General features: G+C 51.7%; 2 protein-coding genes and 1 long non-coding RNA gene across 10 annotated transcripts; 2 read left to right on the top strand and 1 right to left on the bottom strand.

Moving 5' to 3' along the window:
• Positions 1-2447: 2447 nt before the first annotated feature.
• Positions 2448-3617, top strand: Ppp1r27 (protein phosphatase 1, regulatory subunit 27). Its single transcript, NM_001105858.1, is given in 3 exon segments — positions 2448-2733; positions 2835-2985; positions 3266-3617. Coding segments are annotated over 3 exon segments (465 nt in total). The 5' UTR covers positions 2448-2543; the 3' UTR covers positions 3390-3617.
• Positions 3573-4874, bottom strand: Dpagt1l1 (dolichyl-phosphate N-acetylglucosaminephosphotransferase 1 like 1). Of its 2 annotated transcripts, none has more exons than XR_015632348.1 (3): positions 4787-4874; positions 4061-4376; positions 3573-3999 (listed from the first exon to the last, which is right to left on the bottom strand). It is a non-coding gene; the product is annotated as a dolichyl-phosphate N-acetylglucosaminephosphotransferase 1 like 1 (long non-coding RNA). The 2 variants fall into 2 exon arrangements; XR_015632349.1 differs by having other exon boundaries at positions 3574-4060; positions 4266-4376.
• Mcrip1 (MAPK regulated co-repressor interacting protein 1) lies at positions 3906-11327 on the top strand. Of its 7 annotated transcripts, none has more exons than XM_087573336.1 (5): positions 3906-3948; positions 9278-9330; positions 9423-9526; positions 10206-10307; positions 10457-11326. In XM_087573336.1, exons 2-5 carry the CDS (start codon positions 9323-9325, stop codon positions 10519-10521), a joined length of 279 nt encoding a protein of 92 aa, XP_087429462.1. In that variant the 5' UTR covers positions 3906-3948; positions 9278-9322; the 3' UTR covers positions 10522-11326. The 7 variants fall into 7 exon arrangements, with proteins under 7 accessions (XP_087429462.1, XP_087429458.1, XP_087429460.1 ...); XM_087573332.1 differs by having other exon boundaries at positions 9408-9526; XM_087573334.1 differs by having other exon boundaries at positions 3906-3953.
• Positions 11328-15346: the final 4019 nt, after the last annotated feature.

Genomic DNA, 15346 nt, shown 5'->3' with positions numbered 1-15346 from the left:
GAGGACGTGGAATCTGAGTCCTCCCAAGCAAACAGGAGTTAGCACTGGCCCTGGAGATGCAGAGGCACAGAACCATCCCAAACAGGTTCTCTCAGAGCCTGTTCAAGTTTCTGTGGTACTCAAGCTCAGGGAGCAGCCCCTGAGCACCGAGGTTATATTGAGACACCCCGGCCAAGCAGGGAGTTCTCATTCGGTGTGTCTTGCAGCCAGTGGACCTAGGCTTTACACCTACAGGGTGTGTAACATGTTGGCTTGACGATGGCTGGAAAGCAGCCAGGTGATGTAAGGCCTGCTGCTAAGCACACTTCTGTCCCCGCTTCCCAGCCTGCCAAGTAGCTGCCCAGGCACAGGCCTCTCCTGATCACCTAGGAATCTCATCAGTATAGTGAAGGGTTGTCTCCAGTCTCACAAATTTATGCCCTAGCTCTCAATACTACTTTGTGTGTGTGTGTGTGTGTGTGTGTGTGTGTGTGTGTGTGTGTGTGTGTGAGCCCTGTCTGTCCTGGAACTCTCTGTTAGACTAGACTGGCCTCAAACTCACAGAGATCTGCCCGCCTCTGCTTCCCAAGTGTTGGGATTAAAGGTGTGCATCCGTGCCTGGCTGCACTCAATACTTTTGAATGTCACTGTTTGGGGAAAAGGATAAGGTCACACTGTAGTAGGGTGTGCCCTAAGTCTTTGTAAGAATGTTTATGGATGGTGTCTTTGTAAGAATGTTTATGGATGGTGTCTTTGTAAGAATGTTTATGGATGGTGTCTTTGTAAGAATGTTTATGGGAGGGGTTGGGGATCTAGCTCAGTGGTAGAGCGCTTGCCTAGGAAGCGCAAGGCCCTGGGTTCGGTCCCCAGCTCCAAAAAAAAAGAAGCAAAAAAAAAAAAAAAAAAAAAAAAAAGAATGTTTATGGGTGGTGTCTCTGGAAGGAGATATCGGAGTCAGATGTGATAGCACACACCTGTAATTCCAACACTTGTTTGAGAAGCCTGAGGGAGAACTCTGAGTTCTGGACTAGCCAACCTGGAAAACAACAATCTTTCCTGAGGAAAAAGAATAATAATAAAGAACAATGTAATGGGGTAACCGACTGTGGTAGCCCGACACCTGTAAACTTGCACATGGGGACTGGGGGTGGGATGCTCAGAAGTTTGCCTGAGTTACAAAGGGAATTCACTGCAGGGGACTCTATCTAAAGAAGTGTGTGAGGGGTTGGGGATTTAGCTCAGTGGTAGAGCGCTTGCCTAGCAAGCGCAAGGCCCTGGGTTCGGTCCCCAGCTCCGAAAAAAAGAAAAAAGAAAGAAAGAAAAAAAAAAAAGAAGTGTGTGTGTTGGGGGTAGGGTTTGGACACAGAAATAGCAGCCATTAGATATGAATGTAGAGATGGTGGGATACTTTTAGAAGCCAAAGACCACCAAGCACTAAGAAGCCCTTCCTAGGCTAAGCACCCAGTGGCTGCAACCAGAAGGGCAAGTCCTTGTTTAACCCAATCTGTGTTACTTTGTTACAGCAACCATGACAGAGTCGCCATTGGCTTTCAGGAACACCGGGGAAGCTGCAGAGTTGAAAGCTATCCACAGCTCCATAACCAAGCTTCTGGGCCTGTCTCGCCCAGCTCTGTTCTTGCATCCCATCTACCAGGTAGTCTCATACCCGCAAGCCAAGCATCCCTGAGACCCACAGCTGAAGCTGTTGCAGAAACAAGACAGCTAGCTGGTAGGGTGTCTACAGGAAGCTAACACATGGGGTCCTCCCCTTTCTCCTCCTATAATGGACATGGTCCCCTGACTTTTAGGAAGACTGAATGACACCTTCAACTTGAGTCCATAAGCTGTCCAGAACCAAGAGGCAGTGTTGTGTGTGTGTGTGTGTGTGTGTGTGTGTGCAAGGCACTGTGCGTGCTGGGTGAGTCCCATAGGACTAGTAGTGTTGATCTATCTGTAGAGTTGAGATGCCAGTATGATGTACCCTAAAGGTAGTTCTGTGAATCTTCTCTAGAACCCACAAGGGTTGGTAAGAGTGACATGCTGGAGAATGGACTGGGCTGTGACCTCCTAAATGACAATGGATCAGTTGCTCTTCAGATGCCAAGGGAGCTCAGCTTCCAGCAGGTAGACAGGTGAGCCATCATCCTTCAAGTTTAGACTTTCTTGATGCCCTTGAGCTCACTCCCACAGCTTTCTTCATGCACTCTCTCCCAGTCCTTCCCTCCTCTATAAGGCACCTTCTAGGTCCAGCTGCGGGCAGGGAGTAGTAGCCAGGAAGGATCTGACCCCTTTGGCCGGACATGGCGACAGGTGTGCTGAAAGATGAGCCACCAAACATGATCCTGTGCTCAAAGGGGGTTGGGGGTGGGGGGGAAGCTCAGTTTCAGCTCCTCGCGTCTGCAAGCATGACTGCGTGGCTTTATATAGCCTCGCAAGCCCTATATAAGCTGGAATCGAGGTTCTGTCAAGCGGGAGAGGTTGCGCAGATCTGGTCCGGTTGGCATACTTCTTACTCATACCCACCGAAGTAGGGTCCCACAGAGATAGCCAACCCCAATCCCAGGATGCCCAGCAGAACAGTCCGCTACGCTCGCTACAGCCCCCGACAGCGACGGCGGAGGCTGTTGGCTGATCGGAGTGTGAGGTTCCCTAATGATGTTCTCTTCTTGGACCACATCCGCCAAGGCGACCTGGAGCAAGTGGGGCGCTTTATCCGAGCTCGGAAAGTCTCGCTAGACACTATCTACCCCTCCGGTGAGTAGATAACTGAGAGACTGGTCTTCTGTCCATAAGGAAACAGGGGAAATCCTGTTCAGAGGGTTATAGCTTTGACCCTGTGTTCCCACCCTGCCCAGGCCTGGCTGCTCTTCATGAAGCTGTGCTCTCTGGAAACCTGGAGTGTGTGAAGTTGCTAGTCAAATATGGTGCTGACATTCACCAGCGGGATGAGACAGGCTGGACACCACTGCATATCGCTTGCAGTGATGGATACCCTGACATAGCCAGGTGAGATTATGCAATGCGTTGTAGAGGCTTCATCCTAATCCCCCTAGGTGGACCCCCAAAATGTGACTCTGAGGATGTAGGCGGCTACTCAGGGATTCTGGCAGTTTCTATCTGATTGCAACATTAGAGCAAGCTGGAAAATCTGGCCACAGCTTCCAAGGGGTCAGGTTTCTTCCTCCTCACTCTGCCTGGAAAAAACAAACAGGTGACCCCAAAATTCTAGCCCTCTGGCCCCAGGATGGGCTGACTAGGCTTTAACCACCTGCCCTTCACACCTCAGGTATCTCATCTCTTTGGGGGCAGACAGAGATGCAACCAATGATGATGGCGATTTGCCCTCCGACCTCATTGACCCGGACTTCAAGGACTTGGTGGAACTCTTCAAAGGAACCAGCATGGATTGAGCCAGCCCTGCCCTTTTGGTGTTTGTGCCCCTTTGGAGAAGCGGCAAGCACCTTGCTCCAGGGACTAGACTGCCCACTGAACATGCAGTGAGGCAGCCAGGCTGGTTAGGACTTGTGGGGCACGACACTCTTGCCCCTATACCCATTTCTCTGGCCTGGCTTTTACTCCAGGTTTTTTTTTTTACGGTGATACTTTTTACTTTTTCAATAAACATAATTCCCAAGCTGTGATGGTGACTGATGTTGCGCAGTCCAGTACAAAACCATCGCCAGGTATGCTGGGGCTCGCTGGCAAGCACAGGACCGGGGAAATGAATGTCTGGGACGCGTCCGCCGGTCTTCTTTTTCAGAGATGCCGGGCAGCCCCTCCCTTCTCCCCCCCACCCACCCGTGTTTCCGGGACGACCTCGCGCGCCTCCGACCTCGCGCGCCTCCGACCTCGCTGCGCTCCGTTCGCCGGCGATCACGTGGCCCGCGCCGTTTGCGCCTGCGCGTTGCGTCACTTCCGGCCGGCCCACTAGAAGCGGCGGCGGCGGCGGCGGCGGCGGCGGCGAGGAGGGTGAGGTGAGGAAGGTGCGGCGCGGGAGGAGCGGCGCGGCGGGGCGGGGCGCTGCGGGCTCCCTGGGACCTTGGCCGCTCCGCCCCGCCCCGCCCTGGTGTCGCTGGGTCGCCTGGCCGGAGCGGGGAGAGACGAGGCCGGTGTCGCCGCGGGGTGCGGACGTGGCGGCATCCTAAAGGAGGTTTTCTTGCCGGCCGGGCCGCCCCCCTCCCCCGGGAACCGACGCCCGCGGTCCTGGGGCAGCCCTTGAGGGCGCTCCCTGCTTCTGGGCTGCGCAGGCCAGCCCCCCAAATCGCTCCGGTGCCCTTGCCGGTTACCTGCTCTGCCCACATCCCAGTTGTCCTGATGCAGTGTCTCTGCGCAAGTCCAGGGCCTGCCCGCGGTCAGCCCGTAAGCTGAACGGGCTGGTGGCCGGAAATATCGTACCCCTGTTGACAAAAGCAGTCCAGATCCTGTGGTGGTCGTCCGAGTTAAGATGGTGTACCCTCTGGACGCCATGTTTCAAACAGAGGGCAAGCTCAAGCAAGCCCCCCAGTGAGTTGAGATCAGCTAGTGGATTTCTGGGGAGTGTCTAGGACAGTTAGAGATGTGGCAGGAGAGCCAACAAGAGCCAGGTCCTCCAGAAGAAGGGGCCTGGGTTTGGGTCCAGTTAGGAAGTAGCTAATAGTTTGCTATTCCAAGGAAAGAATAGGATACACGTTCTAGGTCTGATGACCTGTCATCTAGAAGCAGGCCCAACCTGTCAAAGCTCCTGCCTGGCTGGTCAATCATTAACTAAAAGCCTCACAATTTGTAAAGGATACAGGCATGACTTGAAGCAGGGAGTGGTGGCACTTACCTGTAATCCCAGCACTTTGTGAGGTGGAGTCAGAAGGATCAGAAGTGTAAGACCAGTCAGGGCTACGTGAGACCTTTCTTCTAAAAGGGGTGGGGAGAGGAAGGAAGGAAGCAAAATTTGGATAGTAGAAGTTCCGGAGGAACAGAGTGACCAGCCATTGCACCATTGACTGTGGTGCAGGGGCCACTTTCGTTGTCGCTTTGGTGGGCAACAAAGATGTGACCACCTAGCATCATGTGCCTGGCATATTGAGTGTATTTAGAAGAGTCGAGGGGTTGGGGATTTAGCTCAGTGGTAGAGCGCTTGCCTAGCAAGCACAAGGCCCTGGGTTCGGTCCCCAGCTCTGAAAAAAAAAAAGAAAAAAAAAAAAAGAAGAGTCGAATTGGGTCTTGGATCCCCAGCACCCTATACTGTCCCTCAACCTTGCCTTCCAAGAAATCTCTGAAGGCCTTGAGTCCCATAGAAGTGGATATAGTTCTATACAGAATAAACCCATTCAAGAACTCTCGGGGGGGGGGGGGGGAGGGGATTTAGCTCAGTGGTATAGCGCTTGCCTAGGAAGCGCAAGGCCCTGGGTTCGGTCCCCAGCTCCGAAAAAAAGAACCAAAAAAAAAAAAAAAAAAAAAAAAAGAACTCTCCCAGGAATAGAGAGGCTGTAAGCAGACCCACACGGGTGTCCCTGGGAAGCAGCATTTCAGAGAGGACAGGAACTGAGGCAGGCTCAGAGATGAGCATCTAGCACCCCAGCTAGCTTCTGCAGCCTCCAAGCCCCTGGGTGGGGTCGGAACTGGAAGTCATTGAGGTCACCTCTTAGGTGACAACTGCTTCATCCTCTGAAATAGGACTGTGAGATGCCATCTTCCTGGCCAGCTGTGATAGGACCATGAACAGTGTGTAAAGTTCCCAGCCCAGGCTGCCCTGTAGTTCCCCCTTGGCAAGGCTCTGCTGTGGCATTTGTGATTCTTGATTCCTGGACATTTCTAGGTCCTCACTTGTTTTAAATATTAGCTGGTTGCAGATTTTCTACCTTATACTCAGTGGCCTACAGCACCCCTTTCTTGTTATGTTTTACTGGGATAATGTGATGACTTTGCTATGTCCATTATCATGTTGACTGAGGAGCTGCAGGTCCTTCATTCACGGCATGGGCTTCATATAGCTATGCTTTGATCATCATTTGATCAGGAAGACCTGGCAACTCCCTGGTGATCACTTCACTTTCAGTGAGGAACCCAAAATCCTTGTCTAGAGTACACAGAGGGGGTGGAGGACCTCTGGTCAGGGTACCTCTGGCCAGGGAGGGGGGAGTTTGAGGGTGGGGAAACTGGACAGGTAGTACTGTTAGATTTTTAAAAGGCAACTGTAGAGAGACTGAAGGTGGAAAAAACCCTTGGTCTGACCCAGGTGGGACCATGTTTATTCACAGACAAGGGCCTTGTCATTCGTGTGGGCAGATGGCCAAATGCCTGCAGAGGAAGATGGGATGTGGCTCACTATAGGGGCAGAAATGACTTCACAGTCTGCAAAGGAAGCTGGGAAGTGTAGTCTTTCAACAGGAAACTCAGGTTTACTACTGACTATTATTGGGCCTGAAGATAGTAGCTGGTGACACATAAGTAACACATGGAACGAGAGCTCTCTGACACTGCACAGCTCAACTGGTTCCCACTGGAGAGTGGTGGAAGTGTCAAGAAACTGAACTGCCAACTGTGTGTGTCTGCTGTGGTGCTAGTGGAAGCTTGGTCAGCAGAGGTGGGGAGGGCTGCAGGTAGAGGTATATTAATTGATGGATATGTCACAGAGGGTCATCAGATCCAAGATACCCTCGTTGTTAGCTGTGTCTTAGGAGTTCACTAAAACAAACTGCATGTATACAGATACAGTAGAGTCTTAACCTAGCTACTCAGTAGGCTGATGCAGGAGGATTGCAAGTCCAAGGCTGCCTTAGTCAACAACAAGATCAAAGGCAGCCTGGGTCACAGGCCTTGTCTGGAAAGTGAAGGATGAGGTTATACTTCAGGTAGTGCATTTGCCTAGTATGCATGAGACCCTAGATTTGTAGAAAAAAGTCCTGCTAGACTTCCATGTTGGGGATTATTGGGACAATCCACTTGAGAGATACAGAGAAAAGGTATTGTGGAGTTGTCCCAGGCACGGTAGAGTGTGCCTGTAATCCCAGCACTTGGGGGTGGGGTGTGCAGAATCAGGAGGATCAAGTGTTTATGGCTAGCCTTGACTACACTACACACTGATATTTGAGGCTAGCCTGGGCTTTCTTTTCTTTTATTTTTTTTTTAAGATTTATTTCATGGGCTGGAAAGATGGCTCAGTGGTTTAAGAGCACTGACTGCTCTTCCAGAGGCCCTGAGTTCAATTCCCAGCAACCACATGGTGACCCACAACCGTCTGTAATAGGATCTAATGCCCTCTTCTGGTTTGTCTGAAGAGAGCAACAGTGTACTCACATACATAAAATGCAGATGTGGGATCAGTGGAAGCAAGAGACGACTCTGATACAAGTCCACACATATACAGCTACCTGATTCCTACTCAGGACCAATATCTACATTGAAGAAAACACAGGATCGTCAACAAATGGTTCTGGGAAATCTAGATTTCCACACATAGTAAAATAAAAAAAAAGATTTATTTCCTGTATGTAGGTATACTATCCCTGTCCTCAGTCACACCAGAAGATGGCATTGGATCCCATTACAGATGGTTGTGAGCCACCATGTGATTGCTGGGAATTGAACTCAAGACCTCTGGAAGAGCAGTCAGTGCTCTTAACCGCTGAGCCATCTCTGCAGCCTCTGGGCTTCCTATTTTTAAACACAAACTGCAAAAAAGACCCAGAAAACATTGTGGAGTTGATGGAACGTTTTACATATGGCTAGGGTATTGGGAAGACACTTGTAACAGAAAGAGGAAACAAAACAAAAACCAGGGCAAGGAAGTGTCGGGTGTGGAGGTAGCCTTTTCTGACCTCTCCTCCTGCTATCTTCCTGGTGGGTCCCCTAGGTGATGAAGGCCTGGGTACTTCATGAAGTCTTTTGAAGTAGGGATCACTCAAAATGGTGTCCCTCTTGTATGGGTAACCTTTGTTAGACCACTACCCTTGGTCTCCTGAGCAGTGCTCTGACCTCAGATGCCTGTCTGCAGTTCAGTAAGGTTTTAGACATCCTGGACACGTCTGAAGACTCTGCCGTTTTTCTTAGCCCACTGTACCTGCTTTGGTTCTGGACCCAAATAACACCCAGTCTTTTAGGGACCCAGTTCATTTGGTATCCTGCTACTACATTCCTTGCCAGTAAACACGCTCAGGTTTCTCTGCCTCACCAAACATAAAACCTGCTGCCAGCTGGGCTGGTGCCAGCTAAAGCACCCAGGCAGAGGGCATGGTATGCATGTGCAAGCCAGGGGGCCATTGGAGGATGTGGACACCAGAGCCTGAGCTGCATGGGTGGGAGAGGCACCAGAGAAGGGAGGTGTAGGACAGGCGCCACCAAGCAAGCATCCATGAATCTAGGCCAGAAAAGGGTATCTGCAAGGTCATAAGGAAGCCTTGGGCCTGGACGCTAAGGTAAGGGTTGCCCGTGAGCACTGCCTTACTCTGTCCTGGCCTGTAACTGGAGCTTCCCCATCTTGTATCACTACATCACCCCCCTCAGGTCTTTCCTTGTGCTTTGATGTCCTAGGCTGACAGGGTTCTAGAGCCCTTACAGGAGCTGGCTTGGTAGCATTGAGGTGTTCATCTGAATAGTTAATATAATGTATCACTGGCCAGAGAAGAAGCTTTGAGAAAGCCTGAGGTGGCTTGGAACTGTCGGGTCTCCTTTGTCTTCAGCATGTGGGGTTGCTCCATCTGGACCAAGGCCAGACTGAGGACCGACCTTGTATGACTGGTTTTCTCATCCTAGCCTGTGTGTCCTCAGCTGGTTAATTATGAGATTCTGACCCTAAACTTAGGTACTGTAAAAGACTCTAGCCTGTAAATAGGTTGCACCCCAGAGTTCTGGTCACTGGATCAGGTCTACTTCCTTCCTCCTCCTGGTCTGGTTCTCGATTCTCCAGTGATCCTTTGGGATCAGGAAACTAAGTCATTTGTCAAATGTTGCTGAGTTTCTGGATAGATGGTTTTCTCACCATTAAGTTCCCATGGGCAGTTAGTTAGGAGGCTGAATCTTAGGCTTTGTAGAAGCACGCATAATAGAGTTCATTAATCCTCTGAGGCGGAGCTGGGGCTCTACTTTGTATGGGATCTGCAGACTGAAGACAGGAGGGTTAGCGATGTGGCTGAAAACGTAGCTAAGTTGTGCAGTCTCTGAGTGACACTGACACCCCATAGCCTGTCAGGACTGCTTGGAGCCCACTGGCCACTCAAGTCTAGGGCCCAGTCTGTGGATCCCCAGTGGACTCAGGACCACATAGTTTGTTCTTTTTTCTGCTGGAAGGATGACAGCTCCAGTGCCTTGGGTTTCTGTTTTATAGGCCGCAGTATCCAGCAGCTGAGCAGTAGGACTAGACGTACCAGCAATGACCAGGTGGGTCTCAGGTGTGTGTGGGAGCTGGGACCCCATCTCTCCTGTTACTCTCTCCTCACACGTGGGACTTTCCCCAGCTCTCCTGTCTCTAGAGTTGTCTACAACGGGAAGAGGAATAGCAGTCCCCGCTCTCCCACCAACAGCAGTGAGATCTTCACACCAGCGCATGAAGAGAATGTGCGCTTCATTTATGAAGGTTGGTGCACTCGGTGTCTGCTTTACTGCCTGCTGTGGGTGAATGACCCACCACCCTTCCACTCTTTTTGGGTCCCAGACAGTAGACTGGTGACAGAGGGACATTGGGTGACAACAGAAGCAGAGGGCATGGGGAGTTGGTGGAAGCCCAGAAGAGGCAGAATCTTGGAGACAGTACTCAGGCCTGGAGGCTTCCTGGAAGAGGTAGTGTGAACAGAGTTTCACTAAAGTGCATAGAGGTTATATGGTTAGGATTAGAACGAATATGCTGAGAGGTGGGCATGGGTGGGACCCTCTGTGGTTTGAGGAGGCCATTGCACAGAAGGGACTGGCCTCTGAGCAGGGGCAGGAGGAGCTGATGCAGGAGGTAGGACAGTTTGGGACTCTTCAAGATACCCTTAGGTAGCCAGGTGTGGTAGCCACACCTTTGATCCTAGCACTCAGGAGGCAGAGGCAGGCAGATCTCTGAGAGTTTGAGGTCCCAAACAGACAAGGCTGTTACACAGAGAAACCCTGTCTCAAAAAACAAACAAGCCCTCATCTAAAGAGGGAGACTGGTGGGGCCGGGGGCTGCATGCTGCTGAGGGAGGGACGGTCTGCTTGAGCTGCCATCAGGAGCAGAGTGCTCTCTGATGGCTTGAGGACTGCTGAGCGCTCGCTGAACCTGTTGTCTGCTGCAGCCTGGCAGGGTGTTGAGCGAGACCTGCGCAGCCAGCTGTCCAGTGGGGAGCGGTGCCTAGTGGAGGAATATGTGGAGAAAGTTCCCAACCCCAGCCTGAAGAGTAAGTAAGGTAGACCTGGAGGAGCTGAAAAGGCTTCTGCTTCCTTCCTGCACTGTGTCCTTTCTAAGGCACCTGGGTTTGGGAGCCTCCAGTAGTGGGGAGTGGATGGGTATCCTCTTCCCAGCACCAACCCGACTGTCCACTAACAGCCTTCAAGCCCATCGACCTGAGCGACCTGAAGCGCCGGAACACGCAGGATGCCAAGAAGTCCTAGAGTGCCTGGCGCCCCTCCCCTGGCCTCCAGAAGATCAGGGTGCACTTGATGTTGGTTTCCTCTGTTCCTGTGGCGCTGCTCCTGGGAGGGGGGGAGGAGAGTGAGCTCTAGCAGGCCGTAATCCCCAGAGCCAGCAGGATTGATGATCAAGGCCCTACCTGTCCTCTCCAGGGTCTCAAGTTGCCCCTGTCACTGGGGGAATAGGAGTCTGACTGTATCAGCCCTGTCCTTTTCTCCTGGCCAGCTGCATCTTGGGTAGCACCTGGCCCTACCTACCCAGCCCTCTCTGCTGTTACCTGCCATGCCTCGCCACTCTCCTTCCTGGCTACTTAAGGTCAGGAAGGAAAAAAGGGGACCTCTGTTTCTTCGGCTGTGGAACCTTGAAGTGACCAGAAAGTAGGACATGTGCAGTCCCACCTGCATCCAGTGTGGCTCTCTCCATGGAGACTTGCTGTTCTTCTGCCCTGGACATTTGGGGAGCTCCCCCTTCCATCCCCACTGTCCATCCTGACCCTTCCTTGCCCCAGTTTCAGAGTCGAATCAGCTCTGGGCCTAGGACAGTACTGGCTCTCTGAGAGCAACTAGGCCTTTTGTCCTGGTACCTGCAGCCCTGTGGTCACAGCAGTGCTCTTGGACAGGGCACTAAGGCTGACCCTGAAGGAGTGGTGCTGCCAGGCGTGTCCTGGCTTTCTGGGGTGTACTGGGAGGATCACCAAGACCCCCTTTTCTCGTGCCCTCTTGAATCCAAGTGTCTATGTAGCTTTGGAGACCGAGGGTCTGTGAATAAAGGTGGGTGGCACTGGAAGTGGCTTCTTGGCAGTCTGTCAGGCCCTACCCTGAAGCCCACTGTAGGTCTGAGCCCCAGGCCCCCAGAGGAGTCAGGTGGATAGTAAAGCCAAATCCTCTTGTTATCCAAGCTCCATTCCTCACATGGAGCTCACTCTTCAGCCATGCTATCGACTCTGAGGAGTATTGGCTCCTTGACTGCCCAGGGCTGCTGAGCGGGCCCAGGAGAGACCTCGTCGCATTTGACCTTCAATCGTGGAAACAGCCCTGGAATGCTCCTGCTCCTGAGAAGTTGCCAAAATGGAATTTATTTCAGGAACATGCTTTCCCAGAAGAGTATTCGGGGCTCAAGTGGCCCCCAGAGACCTCTCCTGGGTGTGGGCTGGGCAAGGCAAGCCTCCCCAGGGAGGCACAGGCAAGACAGGGCAGTGAGTAATAGATGTTGTAGGTGCCAAGCCATCCCCCACGTCTTGGCATTGTTAGTTTCCCTGGGGCTTCTTAGGCTGTTTGAAGATACTCGGTGTCCTAGACTGTGGGTTACCCAATCGACTTCCCATTGTCTGAACTGGAAGGGGTGTGGATGGCTCAGGGGATACCAGGACATGGTGGGTCGGCACACTGCCCAGAGTACCAGTGTATCCACTGAGGGACCAAGTAAGATCCTAACCTGAGGACATTCTGCCTCCTAGTGGTGTTGATTCCATCCCAGCTATACTAGAGCACTTCAAGGGGCTTCCTGACTTCTCCGGGAGTAATGAGCTTAGGCTGGCTGAGCTGGTGCCACACATATGACCTTCAGCAAAATTGTCATGTCCCAGTCTCATAAAGTGATTAGTTCTTACTCCCTGTGTGGTTTCCCAGGCTCCTGGGATGGGGGATGGCTGCCAATAGTCAGTCGTGGATTCACTTAACAAGGTTAGCCCCGTAGAGTGACCTCAGTGCCCAGACAGCACTTCACATACCTAAATGCCCCTGACATGTAAGCCTGACCAGTGTATTCTTAGATGATATTTTATTTACTCTAAAAGGGTGTATGTGTCTGTGTCTGTGTGTGATGTATTGAAATGGTCTCACTATGTAGCTCTGGCTATCCTGAAACTCACTATATTGCTGTATAGACCAGGCTTTACAGCTGCAGAAATCCACCTGCCTTTGCTTACCTGGTGCTGGGACTAAAGGAGTGTGGCACCACACCTGGCTAACTTTTTATGTGTGTGGTGAGAGTGTCTGTAGAGCCAACAGAGGATGCTGGCTTCCTGGACCTGGAGTTACAGTCAATTGTGAGCTGACCAGTGTGGATGCCAAGAGCTAAATTTCAGACCACCCAAGGGTAGCAAGTGCTCTTACCACAAAGCTGTCTCTAGCCCCAGCAGTGGCTTTGCTTTGTCTCCTTGAGATGGGATCTCAAGGTGGCCTCACCCTTGTTGTGGCTGAGGTGACCTTGAACTTCTGACCCTTCTTCCCTCCAACAGTAAGTTTAGGTGTAGGCATGTGGCACCACATCCAGTTTGCAGTGCTGAGGATCACGCTAGGCAGGTGTGCCACCAACTGAGCCACATTCCCAGCCCTCAGTTTCCTTTTCCCTATAATTTTGGTTACATCAAAATAGGATGATTACTTTATGATGTCTGTGTTCATAGTCAGAAGTAAACCGTATGGTGAGTTAGGTTTTTGTTTTTGTTTTTATATCCACCTGTCCCTTGGAATTACTAATTTCTCCTTTTTTTCCTTTTTTTTTTTTTGCAGGTTTTGCGTGTGTGTGTGTGTGTGTGTGTGTGTGTGTGTGTGTGTGTGTGTGTGTGTCCGTGTGCCCATGTGCTCGCACACATGCATGTGCATGAGTAGCAGCTTGAAAACCCCTTGGAATACCATCTCCAGGAAGCCACCTGCCTCCTTTGAGACAGGTCTTTCATTGGCCTGAAGCACTTATCAATTAGGATAGACTGGCTAGGAAGCCCTAGGGATTAGCCCCAGGGATCCTCCTGTTTTCCCAGCACTGGGGCTACACTTGCACACCAGCATGGCCAACATGCATTCTGCCTTTTGTGTGGTTCTGGGGATTTAACAGCTTCACACATGGCAGGCAGGCATCCTACCACTGCTCTATGTCCTCTGTCCTTCAGGGTTTGTTACTGGTGTTTGCTTGAGACAGGGTTTCATTACATAGCCCTGGCTGTCAGTCCTCAGGGTCACCATGCAGAACAAGCTGGCCCCCAAATCACAGAGACCCAACTATCTCTGTGTATGCTGACTACAGCAGGCATCTTTAGGGCTTCTGTTTTGTTTTTTGAGAAAAAGTCTTAGTTAGCCCAGGCTAGTCTTTGACTTGATGTATAGTTCCAGGCCTTGAGTTCCTCCTCCTGCCTTTACCTCCTAAGTACTGGAACGATCACATCACATCTGGTTGTGTTTGCCTTGTTTCCTGTATCCCATCCTAGAGCCTGAACTCCACCCCCCTGTTCATTTTCACTCTCTTCAGGAGATTCTGGAGCCCTCTGGTCTAAGGTTCCCTCCTTTAGTCCACAGCTTAACTCCCAAGTTTGGTCCTCGATGGTCAGTGGCTTTTGTTGTTGTTTTTGTTTCCTCGGTTTCCACTGTCATTTTAGTAGTAGGAATGTCCACACACCAGATTCTAAGGGACCACATGCAAACCATCTTCCTTGTAACACAACTCGGTCACTCACATCCTTCTGAAACATTGAACATCTATATACCTGCCCCACCTGTCATACACACAGGACCACACCTCCTTCATAGTTACACTCCTGGGTCCCCTCCAAGGGACCTGTGCTCACTCACACACTTTGCTGGATAACACCCAACATTCCTCTGGGGGAAGGAGATTGATGCAGGTCTGAGGTACAGGACAGAGGCATGAGGAAGGGATAGGGTCTCCTGAAATAAAACGATGCTGTGCGGCACTGGGCTAAGCTGACTTCCCCCACCACTGTGGAGCTGTCTGGTCATGGTTCTAGTCACTGACGGGGTGGACCTACTTGGCTCCTACCTCTTCCCTGCCTGAACCAGCCTGCACCAGTTCCCTTGGGGACAGAGATGGAGACGGGGTGAAGGAGGACAAGGGCAGAGGGACTCGGGATGGGGAGGGCTGTCAGGAGGCCCCAAGTGAGCTGCAACCCCCAAGGCAGTCACCAACCCTGAGCTCAGCTGGCGTGAAGGAGAATGCATGTACTCAGGTGCTGGCTCGGAATGACTTTGTGCCCACAGCAGGCACCAAGGTGTCCAAGGCTCAAAGTAGAGTCAAGATCTGGGGCCTGGATCGTGGAGCTCTGGGATGAGCTTCCTAAGGCTGCAAAGTCAAGAACCTGTGGTCTCCAGCAGATGCAGCCAACATTGTAGGCTTCCAGCCCTTTGTTTCCCACCAGTCCTTGTAATTCAGACGCCCACCTGGGTTGCACCCACTAGGCTCCTCACTTCCCTCCCTGCTGCATCCAGGCATTGGAAAGGTGGCAGGGTAAGCCCCCCTTCAGGCCCCAGTGCCAGGCCTGGCAGGTGAGTCATTCTATTTATCTTTCCTGAGTGGCCTCCTGTCCCTTCATTTGCTTCAATTAGCCTGAACAGCTACAGCCCACGTGGCCTGATGTTGGCTGTGTGCACCCCTCCCCCAGGGTCCTGTATCATTTTCTACCAGCAACTTGAACAGAGGTACCTGGTTGACTTTCCCCACCCCCACCCCATCTCCACACTCCACTAGGTAGGCATCATAGCAACGGCCAAAAGGACCACCCTAGAGGTTGATCACAGCCCTTCACGTGTCCCCTTCTGGACTTGCCTCTGCTCAATGAGGCTCTGACTTACAGGGCTGAGTCAAGAGCCTGTATCACACACATTTCCTCAAAGGACAACTTAGGTTCAGGGGAATCCTGGAGGAAGTGAGCTGCTACCTCAAAGCACCACTTCAGAGACAGTTCTTTCCTGGATTGCATTAGCTCTCTCTACCTGCTGAGTGTGGTGCCTGTCCACAGCTTACCCACCCTCCCATACACCTTCCTTGGTGCTTCAAGCCCGGCTGTCCAAGATA

The sequence above is a fragment of the Rattus norvegicus genome, chromosome 10 (genome assembly GCF_021556685.1).
Source record: "Rattus norvegicus strain SHRSP/BbbUtx chromosome 10, alternate assembly SHRSP_T2T, whole genome shotgun sequence".
NCBI lineage: Eukaryota > Metazoa > Chordata > Mammalia > Rodentia > Muridae > Rattus > Rattus norvegicus.
Note: the sequence above shows the minus strand (reverse complement) of the source record. Positions and strands in the feature narration are given on the sequence as shown.

What these genes read in the sequence shown, in the direction of transcription:
- Mcrip1 (NM_001108311.1), top strand. An exon ending in TGTGCGCTTCATTTATGAAG is followed by an intron (nt 9,527 to 10,205) that starts GTTGGTGCACTC and finishes TGTCTGCTGCAG; the next exon opens with CCTGGCAGGGTGTTGAGCGA. An exon ending in TCCCAACCCCAGCCTGAAGA is followed by an intron (nt 10,308 to 10,456) that starts GTAAGTAAGGTA and finishes GTCCACTAACAG; the next exon opens with CCTTCAAGCCCATCGACCTG.